Source organism: Pangasianodon hypophthalmus, chromosome 13 (assembly GCF_027358585.1).
Source record: "Pangasianodon hypophthalmus isolate fPanHyp1 chromosome 13, fPanHyp1.pri, whole genome shotgun sequence".
NCBI lineage: Eukaryota > Metazoa > Chordata > Actinopteri > Siluriformes > Pangasiidae > Pangasianodon > Pangasianodon hypophthalmus.
The window spans coordinates 8,589,938-8,604,910 of NC_069722.1; the positions used below are offsets into that span (position 1 = coordinate 8,589,938).

Consider the following 14,973-nt stretch of genomic DNA (forward strand, 5'->3'; position numbering starts at 1 on the left):
TCATGCCAGACTAGTTTTACACCTGACCAACATCCCATAATACGTGGTTCATCATAGCAAAGGGATCAAGCAAGAGCTCAAGGCGGACAATGTCTCATCTCGCTCTCTCACACACACACACACACACGCACACACACACACAGAGTGTGAAATGTGAAGAGAGAAACAGAGATGTGGAACACACAACTTGAAAAACAAACACACACTCGGAGCATAATGTGCTGACAGACAGACACCAAAGAAAGGAGCGTGTGGGAGTAGAGAGCGGCACACAGGCAGAGGGGAAAAGTGCACCGCAAACAGGAAATTAAATGTCAAGGACCCTTGTATGTCCTTAATGGAGGACTAAATGTTCACCTCAGGGAAAAGAGAGAATGACAGAGAGAGAGAGAGAGAGGAATAAAAGGATCAGACATGTCACGAGAGAAGATTGATGAGAATGAAACAGCTTGTATTGTATTCCATTATTTCATCTTAAGTGGTGGCTCCTAGTGTGGGCTTTCTGACTGACAGACAAGTTCTTCATGTCGCTGAAATACTGACATATATAGCGCTGTGCTCAAACTTCCAAGTTCAATCACCTGGGGTCTTTTTGGGATTGACTTCAGCATGAACTGAAAGCAGGATGGTGAATTTACTTCATTAGGAACACTATGCTAATACCGGGTAGGGCCTCCCTTTGTTCTCAAAACAGCCTCAGTTCTTCATGGCATGGATTCCACAAGATATGGGAAATATTCCTTTGAGATTCTAGTCCATGCTGACATGATTGCATCACATAATTCCTGCAGATTTTTCAGGTGCACTTTTGCTTTGTGACATGGTGCATTATCATGCTGAAAGTAGCCATTAGTGGATGGGAAAATTGTGGCCATGAAGGGATGCACATGGTCAGTAACAATATTCAAACAGGCTGTGGCATTCAAGCAATGATTGACAGGCCCAAAGTGTGCCAAGAAAACATTTCCCACACCATTACACCACCTCCACCAGCCTGGACTGTTGACACAAGGCAGGTTGAGTCCATGGATTCAAGCTGTTGGCACCAAATTCTGACCCTACCATCTGTGTGCCTCAGCTAAAATTGAGATTCATCAGACTAGGCCACGTTTTTCCAGTCTTCAGCTGTCCAGTTTTGGTGAGCCTGTGCCCACTGCAGCCTCAGCTTTCTGTTCTTGGCTCACAGAAGTGGAACCCGACATGGAAAATCCCAGGAGAGCAGCAGTTATAGAAATACTCAAACCAGCCTGTCTCGCACCAACAATCATGCCACGGTCAAAATCACTGAGATCACATTTTCCCCCCATTCTGATGGTTGATGTGAACGCTACCCGAAGCTGCTGGCCCATATCTGCATTGCTGCCACTCGATTGGCTCATTAGATAACTGCATGAATGAGGAGATGTGCAGGTGTTCCTAATAAAGTGCTCAGTGAGTGTTTGTGCACGTTTGTCTGTGTTTGTGTGTGTGTTTGTATATGCACATGCGCGCGCACACACACACGCACACACACACGCACACCCAACACTGCAAAATGCACTTACGTCATGACGTGTTTTGAAATGAGAAAACGTTCATCTTGTAGACTAATCATTCATTTGCTGATCAAGTTTTCATATAAACTACTTTTGGCCAAAGAACCACAAGACTATATTTTCTGAAAAAGCAGGAAAAATAGATAAATATGACCATAAATGCATTATACAGCTAGAAAACAGGATAATAGGCATGAGAAGAAACAATAAAGCCATAAGATATGTCCCAATACAAGCTTGATGAGACAATATTGACACAAAATACTGTTTCATCAATTGTAATATGTTTATTTTGTAATAACAACAAATCAAACCACTGCAATATCAATACAACAGGGGGGTCAAATTCAAACCCTGCCCGGGCCACGTCAGCATGGAATGGCCCTAATCAAAGTCTAACATTTTATTTATATATATATATATATATATATATATATATATATATATATATATATATATACATATATATATGCGCGCACACACACATACACACACACACACACACACACACACACACACACACATACAGTTATTAAATTAAAGTGTATGCACTCTTAGGTAGTAACATTTAGCTAACTGGGATGACGCATTTTTCCTGTTTCTGTTTGAAAGCTGCTAGCCAGATAGCTACACTATAAGCACAGAGATATGGAGATGAGAGCTGGTGAAGTAACCTGCTGGAGTTTACTGCAAAAGAAAAGCAGATCAGGATTTATAAAATAAGGTGAAATTTCCCCCATTAACCTTATTTCAATCTTCTTCAGCAGAACTTTCATAAAGGTATTTAATGGCAACATTATTAATATGGACAGATTGTCTTAGATTGTGCCTTAAATGATTAAATAACAAATTTGTGCCATCATCCGCTCCTACTGCTGTCTGACATGCACCTGAAATGCACATCACACTTATCACTTTAACTGTACAGATCAGGAAAACAATTGGGAATTTATTGCGTATATTTCCTCATGCCTCCGAAATTAATTTCTGGTTACGCCACAGCCAGCACAACGCACGTTGTGCTTCTGATACGTTTTAGACGTCAGTGTGACTTGCATCAATTGCAGTACACATGCTTTGATTTTAACCTGTGTTTCAGACCGTGGTCAATGGAACCGCGAAAGAATCCAGAGTGCCCATATATATGGCTGTTTACAGTAACTATCTTCAGACGGCAATGTTACGGATCTGCTGTGAATTCTAGATAGTGTGAAAATGTTGAGCAGTAGTGTACTAGGGGCCGTTTTGGTATTTCTTTCCCAAGTTCATGTGTGCTAAATGAAACGAGGGCCTTTTGTTTGACGTGTGCAGTAACACTTCCATGAGAAGAGATAGATCTCATAATGAATAGCAGCTGATGTTAAAAGTTTGTACTTAGTCTCTAAAATTGTACAGATTTTTCAAAGTTAGTTTTAATTCATTTCATTCAAATAAAATGCTTTTTAAATATAGAAATGATATATTTGTTTATTAATAATAAACCGATTTAAAGTGCTGGCAGTTTGTGACAAAGCCTATATATATGGTGACATATACCGTGTATCACAGAAATGCCCTCGAGGATATCGTCATATCGCCTACCTCTGGATATATTATAGATTTGTACAGGGTTATATTCGGTTAGATCTTAACATTACCTTTCTCACTATCTTAACTTTCACTAACTTTCTCAAACACCATGTTTTATAGTTTTAGTGCTTACGGTATTGTTGGCATGATATTCGAACCTATGTGTGGTGGTCCGGATGCTCAACTGTTTAAAATATCGCCCTGATATTTACCTACCCAGTAAATACCTGAAGAAAATGTTTCATCATTAAACATTCTACGAACTTTAACTTTGCAGTTGATGTTTAGCGCCAATTATTATTTAACTGTCTGCTTCAAAAAGAGAAGCCCATTTATGAGAAGTTCATTTATCATCATGAATTAGTAGAAGAGAAAGCAGTAGGTGAAGTGAGTAGGGGTTTAGTTTTCCTCTGGCTCCACTCAGGCCTCCATGGGCACTAAACACTGACACGTTTATTCTCTCATTATTCTGTATAATATCAGCCATAAAGTACAGCCTTGTACAATTTAATACACACTGCTTTAACGCAGATGCTTAGACACCTGCTGCTGTTCATAACTGATACAGATCTTTTCAAGAGAAATAGAGAGAGAGTGCTTTTATGATGACAGTTTAAACAACAGCTTATGTCAAGATGGATGCAGAGATGCGCGTACATGTGTGTTCACATGCAAGAGTTTGAATGTATGTATATGGCTATATGTCCCTAATGAACAGCTAATGAGCAAGTGATGAATGTTAAACACATACACGCGTCCCTGCGTGTGTGTGTGTATGCACACACATGCATGTGTGATCAGTCAGCTCAGCTCTCTCCCCCTGCAGTGTGATTAATGAAAGCAGCTGTGGGAACCATGCTGCGAAACACAAGAACACGCTCCTGTGTCTTACACACACACACAGACACACACAAACCCACACACATACACACACAGACACACACTCATCACTTGCTCATCACTTGCTCATTAGTAAGTCGTAGAAGAGTAGCAAGAGAAGATTAAGAGAGTAGGAAGTAAAGAACAGACACACACACACAGACAGACATCAGTGACTGGACTATAAGGACGCGTTAAATCTATTTTTCCCTTTGTGACAATTCCAATAACAAGCTTTGAAATCCAGTCAATACTAGTCACCAACAGCCTTGAGACCCATTCACACACGCTTCAGTTAATCTGGACAGGGTTAAGGGTCACACAATTTGAAATCCTGAGAAGTATTTTTTCCGCAAGTAAGAGTTTTCATTATTAAACTGGTGTCAGAGCTGTACCATGAGCCGTCATTTTCCACAAATACAATGAGGGGAAATAAACATTCAGACACTTTTGTTTTTGTTATTTTATATACTTTGAGTGTATATATCCACTTCAAATTTAGATTTGATATAAATACATATAAATACACTGTCGTTTGAATTTACATGTGTAAACATGAATAAAAATGTATGTATATAGTTTAAAAAAACAAAATTGATAAAGGTTATATAAAAATAAATTAAGTTCTAGATATAAATGCTGCAAAATAATGTTCCCCTGCACCTGGTGTCGTTATAAATGACGTTGCAACTGGTTGGGAAGATTTCACGCAACAAATGCAATCATGGTGAAGGAGCTTGCTGAAGTTCTTAAGGACAATATTATTCAACAACACTCAAAGGACAAAAAGCTACAGAGCAGTAGCAAAGACCTTAAACATCCCTATCAGTGCAACTGGTTCTCGTTTATGGAACTGCAACTTATCACCCCTGGACAAGTTTGCTATGCAAGATTTCACACGGTGCTCTCAGGCTAATGATAAGGAAGGTAAAAGAGAAGCCAGCAGTCACTCGAAAAAGAGTCGCAGGACAACCTGAAAGCAGCAGGAAGAACAGTTACACAGAGAACAATAAGCAACTGCGCCACAATCATCTCGGTTTCTACACCCCACGCAAAACTCCTCTGCTAAAAAAGAAGCGTGGACATGCTTGGTCAGAGGAAACAAAAAGAGAAAACGCGCACAATAATTCAGCTCATCATGTTTGGAGAAAGAACTTCTATGTGCCTTTCAGCTAAGATGAAACCTTGTGCAAGTTCTGGAAATCATCAGGAGAGCTCATGTATAAACTAAAGCCACAACATTCCAAGGAAACAGGATGAAGTCTTTAGTATATCATGTGATGCCCTGACAGGAGGCTCATTTAAAATGTTAGTGCAGTGAAGCAACAAAAAAGGAAAAAAAAAACAAAAAAAAAACAAAACTGTCCATCAAGAAGAAAAAACAGAAGTGATTTAGAAATGAAGGAGCTAGCAAGATCAAAACTGTCAAATGAATGAGACAGTCTGGGATGCATCACATCATAAATCTCCAGCAGACTCTGAGAAAACAATGTACAGAGAAGATACAGGCGATAAACAAGTGTTTGAAATGCAAACTCCACCAAATAATTAATGCTTACAGGATGTAATGGGACTTTCACGGCAAGTGCAAGTGTGTGCATCCTGGTAAAATACCATCTCAAAGCTGGGAGTTGGAATGATGCTAAGCATAATCATTACTAGTAAAGGTAATAATAAACAGACTGTAAACTGTAAATTAACAGCTTCACACTCAAACAAATAACCAACAACTAAAATTAAAAAAGCAAAAGCTGGCCTCCTACATAAGGCTGCGCGCACACACACACACACACACAAATTCATCTAAATATTCATCTTGTTTTGTTTCTCAGTGGAGTTTGATTCAAAACAGCATAGACTGTGCAGCACTTGAACTCGTACAACAACTGCATGAAACAAAGTGCCACTATTCCACTATCACATTTGTTGTGATCAGCGACGATACACATTGTACCACGACTTCACGTGCACAACTAAAGCATGGCAACTTGCCGAGTCTACAGAAGAAAAAGCTAAACTGTGTGTGTTTTTAGAAAGACTCAAACAAACAAGTTAGTTCTAAACAAATATTTCATATTAAGTACTGAATATTAAATTCCCAACTACTAAACATGTATGAAATGAATGAATGGGGCAAGTCTGTCAAGTTTGCACATGCCATCTCACTCAAAACTTGCCAGTGACGTGTTACACAGAATGCATTTATTAAGACTGAGTTTCGCCCACATCATCTAAGTGGCTTCTAAGGTGCAGAACAGAAACACCACCATAGTTTCAGCTGACTGGAAGCCTACGGTAACTCAAATAGCCACTCTTTACAACCGGGGTGAGCAGAAAAGCATCTCAAAATGCACAAAATGTCAAACCTTGATGCTACTACAGCAGAAGACCACATCAGGTTTCAGTCAGCCAAGAACAGCAATCTGATGCTATAGTTGTCACAGGCACACCAAAACTGGACAGCTGAAGATTAGGGGCAAAAAAAAACAGGCGATGACTTGTTCATATAAATTTCTGTCATCTTCATTCTGTTTTCAGGGTACACACTTGTCTGTATATTAAATATAAATATATTACAGCATTAATTATCACACCAGCTTCATTATTATGAAGCGTGTAGGACATTCAAGGTGCAAATAAACATCTAGCATAAGAAGGCAATGGGGCATTAATATTATACAAAGGTGCTAATATTGCACTTGTAAAGCTGATGTTTGTCATAAATAGCACATCAGTAAGTTACCGATTTTGTCAAGAAACAGATGAAAGCAAGTGTTAGACTAAAAATGTTCTCTTACAGAGGCTGCTCACTGACGGTATAATTCTAAGCTTAACCGGTATCTAAAAACTGAGGGCAACTGAAGGCCTGGGGGCATCCAGCGTAAGTGAGGTCTGAGTGAGAGGATGATCTTTCCAATCTGTCTGGCTCGTCTGTTATTGTGTTAAGACTCGGCACAGCGCAGCATGCCCCTCTCTGCCACTAGCTACTGTAATAAAGCCCTGCGCTATGTTCAGACATGGAGAAGGACAAACACCTCATAAACTCTGCACGACACTCCCTCCGTTTTATTCTTTCATTTAAAGGATGTATGCAGAGGACTCTCTGTTGTGGCTGTGGAGCCTGTTTGTGTTCATTGTTTATAGATGTGAGCTGTGTGCCCAAGCATGAAATAGTGTCAAAAGAAAGAACACATATCAGATCCAATAAGTTCATTAATTCTATGGAGAAGGGGTATTTATTGCTTTAGTGTTTAATTTAGCTGAACAAACAGCACTCACACACACACAGATATATGCATGTGCAAACAGGCACACACTGCAAAATTAACCAAATTAGCCTCATCAGATCAGGCCTTCTCTTTCTATCAAAAGTAATGAGGTGTTAGGAAAGCAAACACATACACACTCACGCAAACTTGTCTAATTTAGCATCTTTCATAAGCATCTCTTTGTAATGCAGGATTAACCTTTTGCTGTGTAAAATACACACACTCTCGAACAAACAAAAGGACAAATCCACAATGAAGCGTTTATTTATAAGGTAGGACACGTTTAGATAAAAAGAGGTTGTTGGAATTACTATAAAGCAAAGTTTCTTTTAAAAATGGTTAGATCTACAGAACATAAGAGTCATATTCCATGCACACAAATGTATTTCAAAGCAAAGAAATTGTAGAAAAAGGCTGCACAGTGTGAACCTTTATGTTACTGACCTACCAATGACCCGCAGGATCTCTGTGAAGGAATGGAAGCAAAGCGCTGGAATTTGAGCTACTGCTGATGTGTGAGAAAAGTAGATCTTATTCACCACGCACACGCTCACAAACACAAGGATCTTTTACGCATCATTTCCACTCAAGCTGTTCTCAGTCTGGCCCTGACCACAAACACCAACCCGCATCTCTCTCTCTGGGACCGTCAGCGTGTGCATGCATCACGTCAAACCCACTGCTGTGGAAGGATTTGGAGTTTTTGTTTTCTAAAATCAGCTGGTGCTATGATGAGAGCTTGACAGAGAGAAACTGAGTTAAATTACATTAGTTGCCGCATCTTAGCCCAAGCACAACATGGGACTGGGCAGGCACACGGGAGCTTTGACATGCCCAGTGGGCTAGCTAATAAATTTCATGTAAAAAGAGTGAGAGTTCCCTTTGGAGTCTTGTTCCTTTCAAGGTTTCTTAATGTTGTCACCTCTGGCTTGTTCATTAGGTATCTAAGGACATTGCCCTGACAGTTGTGCACATTTGGTTAAGTGTGAAAGCTGTTTTTGAGCCCAGAAGCAGTCCAGACAACCAATCCTTGGTTACTTTTAAAAATGGTGGTCAAGGGCTTGCTTCAACTGAATTGAAGTGCTGTGCACATTGTGTGTGGAAGCTATCCACTCTCGTCACTCCACGCAGGGGAAAATGACTGGTCCATCTTGCCATGTTACTTCTTGTTTAAAGTTTGTCAGGTTGTTATGGTTAATGGCGGAGATGGAACCACACGTTCATAGGACTGCAGTACTGACATTAGCCTACCTTTGTGGTGCTACATCAAAAAAAAATGCATGTGTTGTTTCGGCCTACGTGACTGAAAATCTTCTTATACAACAGCTCCTTCTTTGCTTGTCTGCACAATGACATGCCAGACATCCAAAAAGTCCTTTTTTCACCAATTGAGGGTTGGTGCCAAAGAAAAATAAGAAAAAGATGAACCTAGGGCTCCTGAGTGGTGCAACAGAAAAGTGTTCTATTGTTGAGCAATTGTAAGTTTGAAACCCATCAATGCCACAGTCATCGCTGGCAGGGAGCCATGAGAGCAAAATTGGCTGTGCTCTCTGGGTAGGAGGGACGGCATTACTCTCTCTCCCCTGTCAATCACAGTGACACTAGCCAATTGTGTTATCTCATGCACGTGAGAGCTCATGCATGTGGAAGAAGGCAGATAGAGCTAATCTCCAAGTGTGTTAAGCTGCACTATGCATGAGCAACAGTTCGGAAAGAAGCAGTTGGATCACTTAGTAGCTGTCTTATTATAGGGGAGAGCTGGCTGGTGGGTGGGAACTGGCAGGTGAGCAAACTGGGTAGAAAACAGGGGCGGGAAAGGAAACCTGAACCTACCAGACCATCGATCTATAGGTCAGAACAAATTCTTCTGTCATAAACGGTGGGTGTGGACTCAGGTACTCAGAATAAGTGTGAAAACACCCTAAATCTACATCCGGATTTCTGTAAAGCTGCATTGTGACTACGTTAAGTGTGTTATACAAATGTGATTGGGGTTAGGGTTTCTCTGGGAGAAAATGCAGTAGCTGTGAAGGGGAGGTGCAAAGATTCACTGCAAGGCTACATCAAGGCTTTGCTCCACTCCTCCATCCATCTACCTCCATCATCAAAGTAAAGTTGTTTACAAGCCTTTATCATAGAGTACTGCTGCCCTCCTCCCTCTCCTCCCTGCATTGTGTGTGTACTGCAGATGCTGCAGGCGTAGCACTTTTCTCCCTCTTCACCTAACTATTTACTGTGAATTCTGCATGGGTGCGAATGTGTGCCCGTGTGTGTGTGGGGCACAGATGTTGCAGCTGTAGTAGCTCTCTGAGTTATCAGCGTGGCATATGGCGACACTGAATGAAAGATGGGTGCTGTCAGGAAAAGAGAGAGAGCACAAGAGAGGCAGAGAAACGAAGAGAGGAACTATGCAGGGAGGTGAAAGGAAGACGGGGTGGACGCGGCCATAAAATGGAGATCGATGGTGACTTGCACAGATGAGGGGAAGAGGACACAAGAACTCAAAAACAGGAGCAAGTAAGAGAGTCAACTATATTTCGTAAAACCTGCTTCAAATTCTCCCAGTAGACAAGATCATAAAAAAAGAGCTGAAAAAGAAGACAAGGAGAGTTCAGGTCTATTTTCCTCCCTTCATCTCCCTCAGCATGTAATGACATCCAGCACAGCACCTTTAATGGGAACTTTCTCCTCATTAAATACCTACAGTTGGCTCACACACATGCGCACACACCTTATTATTCCCATGATGGGGACATTCAGTTCACACAAAGAGGTACATGAGGACGGCACCACTAACCTACTCCCATCCCCTTGGAAAAGCGGGACACACACTGCTGAGGTTGGAGAAGCTCCAGAAACAGAAATTTGTCCACAGTTGGCTTTGTGTCTGTAAAGACTCAGCATCCTTTCTTAAAGTAATTGTGTGATTTGACACCAGTGGGATAACAAACAGCAGATGGAAAGACTCAACACTAGTGCAAGAGATAAGGACAGAGGGACAAGAGTAAAGAATAGAAGTAAGGAAACAAGTATGACTATAAAATAAGTATGATTATAAAAATAGTATAATTGTGGATTTTTTTATGATATTTGTGACATTGCAAGGAAGTGATACAGAGGAATATTAAGCAAAAGAAAATGATGATCTGATCTATATCAATCAAATGTAAATTTATTTATCAAATGAATCAAATAAATTAGCAGAAGCATTCCAAAATCCAGGAAAAAGCATAATTAGGAGAGACAGGGTAAAATTTAAGATTATTAAGATTACAACTCAACACATTCTTCAAGTTCACAGCTTTCCTGATGTGTCCTTCCAAACCAATACACCTCCTCTTTCCATATCTCTTCCAGGAACTTGGCAGCTTTTCTTCAAACCCATATGCCAGTTCCCTCACTGAAGCCTTCGCCAAATTTCCATCCAGTAACATCCACACAACATGCTACCCTATGTGCAGCCCTTCGTTAAAAAGGGCTTGTTTACTTTCACAGGACGACTGTCTTGTCTGTACTAATGAGGAGTCTAGCAATGACTATAATCCACGACCCTAGACAGCTCTTTGAACCTCTAAAAAGCTGTCTTCCCGCCCAGGACAATAAAAAGAAATAAGAACAGACCGATCGAACCTTCTCCGATCTTATGATAAATAACCCAGTCATGCTGTTGCCTTTAATAACCCTAATAAAACTGAGGCGTCTCTGCACTCAGCCAATCACCAACCAGCCTTCACAACTGTCCCAATTAGTGTATGACCAGGATGCCCTCTCATAACCCTCAGACTCGGTCTAGATAACGTACCATCCTCCTGACCAGTTACCATGACGGTAATGTCATCTACATAAGCTTACTCCGGATATGTCCAAACATACAAAGGCACTGGTAATGTTTAGAGATGCATCATTTACCATTCTGAATATGAGTATATATGTTTTTTGGTACTTGAAACCAACACCAAAATAAGTAACCTACTTAGTCTCCAACAATCAGAGACATCATGGAACATTTTATTTAGCTGTTTATGTTGGTTGCTGCTGTGTGCAGAAATCAATTCTTCATGCTGAGTTTTATGTTTAAAATCTTATTTCAATATCTTTAATAGAGAGTGCGATGGCGGCCAACCTGAGCAGCGTCAGCAAGGCCGTGTGTTAAAAATGAGCACAATGTGCTGTAAATTATACCTTGACCTGTGAGTATAGACCATGGCAAGCAAAGGGAAAGTACACGCAAGTCTTAGTTCTCAGTGCTCGCTGAACTGTTTTTTTTTTTTTTTTTGGACCACACTTGCTAATAGTACTGTATTTGCTCGTGTTGGCTGCCCTTGTGCTCTCTATTAGACATACTGTTTGAACACCATAAGATGACCGAGATACCTTGGTTAAGACATTAAATACTAAAAAACAGTGATAGAAAAATGTGAGACTATTTAAAATGGAAAAAAAAAAAAAGAAAAAGTATTATAAGACACAAAGAAAGATGCAATGCAAAGTCCAAGTTATGTCTTTTTTTTGTGAGCACAATGTTTGTCTTCATCAGTTAATTAAATGTTTTTGTTGCATACTGTGGTGGCTTCTTTATTTATTCATTCTAAATCTAATTGCGGTTATACATAGCATTTCAGAAATACAGATAATTAATATGGTTAAGAAGCAGTCTTATTTTGATTCACAGAAGCTTATAAAGTACAATGTCAAAGAAAAGTTTGCTGTAGGTTAAAAATGATAAAGTGCAGTACTGTTGTGATATCAATACAAAGATACTTTTGTGCATCATCAGTCTGAAATTGAATGGCCAGAAAAATGGCAAATGAGATAATGACAGGACCACGAGACTGCCCAAGTCAAAACAGAAGCCAGCTTTTGAGGACAAGCCCCTCGTCACTCCATATTACACTCACTCTTATTTCTTCTCTCTAGCCCACATTCACAATCCATCTCACAGGAAGTAAAGCCAGCATACTAACAACCAACACTGCTCAAGTAAACACACACACACACACACACACACACACACACACGCTCTCTCTTGGAAAAGGAGGAGCTGAGGACATGTTTGGGTCCCTGTGACGTAATCGGACCCAGTTTGGAAACACTTAAAACGAGCCCTCATTCTTCTTCCCTTCCCTCCCCCAGCTTTCTCCCTCGTCTTCCTCATCCAAAAAAGGGAGAGAGCCTTCTGCTGTGTGCCTGCAGGCTTCATTAGGCCGGCTTGAAACAGCTAACTCTGTGGAGCATGCGTTAAACATTAATCACTGCATAGCATTAGAGAAAGTAACCTACTGCAGGAAAGGAGAAAAGAGAGCGGCAGACACTCAAAATTCAACCTGACCTTCTTCCTACAGACTGCACGAGGAAGAGTATTAATGCAGGAGCAGAAGATTTCTCTGTGAATGATCAAAAACATGTCTCTATAAAGTGCAGTGGGGGGTTAAGTATGATAACTATCATAATCTTCAACAAATATTTGAGAAGCCAATAAGTAAAATATGTGTTCATTGATAATAAAATAACATTATAAACTGTAATGACTGCTGAAACTCCAAAAGCAGTCATATTAAGATAGAGAAAATACACAATAAAATGGGAAATATGAAGTACCCATTTCTATGTACATTAATTTCCCAGGTCACTGCCTTGGTAAGCAATATAAACAAAGTAGAGCCTGTATTTATTTCTTTATCTCCATTTAAAAATAAATAAAGATACCTTAACCCTCACTGTGCACTAGCGTGTGACAAAGTGACAGGCAACTAAACATTTTCTACGTACGTACGCACGCAGCACAGAGCTGCAATTTCAGTGACAGCAAAACAAGCAACATCTGAACTGAGATTTTCTCAATTCTATGAAAATTAATAACAGACAACACAGTAAAGCCACACAGGGAGTATATATCACAGTATATTTTCGATATAGTCCTTACTCACTTATCTAAGGTAGGATAAGTGCGCATATGTACACAGCTTTGCAATAAGCAACAGGAACTTGGGGGAAAAAATTTGCCTCACGTCTACATTGGTTAAGATACACTAGAATAGTTTACCTGTACACTTTCTTCCTTACTATTCTAGGAAAAAGATGTTACATGCAACAATTAAAATTACTCGCATTTTCAAGCAGGGAAATCAAGAGGGCTTCCAAAGGCCATCAGTTAATATTGTAATATTGACATAAAGAGTTATTGATATAAAGAAGAGAGATTAAAAACACCTATGCAACAGTTAATCCTTCCAAATTCTTATGTGAACCGGTGCTGGAGTTTTTATTTTATTTATTTATTTATTTTTTTTTTTCTCCTTCTGAGCAATTTTGAGCAACAACTCATAGCAGCATACTCCAATGTTAAAGTGCAGAGCTTCTACAAAAATTCTGGCAGATCTGCAATTGGCTCAAATGTCTGGTCTGACTTTTCTTCAGGAAGAAGAACCTATAACTATGGTTTCCTCTTACCCTGTCATATATGATTTCTCATTATATGTGTACAGAGACATTATGAAGAACATTAAAGCTTGGAAGGTGCCTCTTATTAAGTGTACGGAGCTAATAAAGAAGAATAAGCCTGATATCTTCATAGCATGAATTCTAGCACATAATATGTAAATTAAACAAACAAATTTTAGATTAGATTAGATTCTGATTAGAGCGTTATTTAATTTTGTTCAACTAGTTAGCCTTAGTAGCTCTACATAGCTACTACTGTTTCTTATTGGAACTATCAAAAAAATGCTGGATCGTGCATGCTCACAAGCTGCGAAAAATAGCAATCACTACACATCAACAACAGGCAAACTACAAGCAGCAGATATATCATATTACAATACTTGACCTTTTTGCGATACTCAATCATCATATGGTGATCACTCAGCCAATCACAGGAGCCCTTACCTCACAGAATAGTGTCAGTTTGTCGTCAGGTAGCAGCCCATTGGCCTCATCCAGCAGGAAGTCCCTCCTTATAAACTTCTTGAAGCCCCAGTCTTTGCCTTGCACGAATCTGTAGGCCCGCTGACTCTCTGCAAACAAATAACATTAGTAATGTCAGCTTTAAACAGCATGAAAGTACTGTGAAAATATATAAAGACTGACCATAGTGACTTTCAGGCACAGAACAGCTATGATGGACCGAGATTCACTTTCTTTTTTAAAATAACTCAGAGTCATAGCCACTCTCCTCAATGCTTTTGGCCTTGATGACCAGTACAGAGTGGTTAAAATACCAGGAAAAAACCTTGGCAACACTATTTTTGCTACATATAGAATTAAATTGCAAAAATTAAACTTCAGAAACATGGGGGAAATAGTACTCAGTCATCCATTCTTGATGTTTAGCTACACACTGGAGCTCCTAAAAGGAGTGTAATTCAGAATGAGAAATGAACGGGTATTTGTTACAGACTGAAAATAAGTTTTTTGGAATCAGTGGAGAGAGAAGGAGTGTGAAGCCATCACTGAGGTATAAAGTGGATTCAAGGGAATGAGCATACACATGCTATGACCTTTGATTCTCTAAGTCATAAGTCAAGATCATCCATTAATTGCCCCAGCAAATAATAGCTTTATTTTATTATTTTTTTATTACATTTTTTGCCTCTGACCTCAAACCAAATTCTATCTACCCTCTTCTGCATACATGAGCTCACAGAAGTCTACGACTGGCTTGTGTCACAGTGATTGACAGATGAGAGACAGTATGCCGTCCCTCCCACCTAGACAGCATGGCC

General features: G+C 39.8%; 1 protein-coding gene across 3 annotated transcripts in view; it reads right to left on the reverse strand.

Annotated features, from left to right (window-relative positions):
* The window catches only part of spop (speckle type BTB/POZ protein), a 93,956-nt gene that overhangs the window by 15,012 nt on the left and 63,971 nt on the right, over window positions 1-14,973 (reverse strand). For all 3 annotated transcript variants that reach the window (XM_026916186.3, XM_053239043.1, XM_053239042.1), the window contains one exon: window positions 14,138-14,265. In XM_026916186.3, the coding sequence (XP_026771987.1) occupies window positions 14,138-14,265 (128 nt within the window). The remainder of the gene's footprint in view (window positions 1-14,137; window positions 14,266-14,973) is intronic.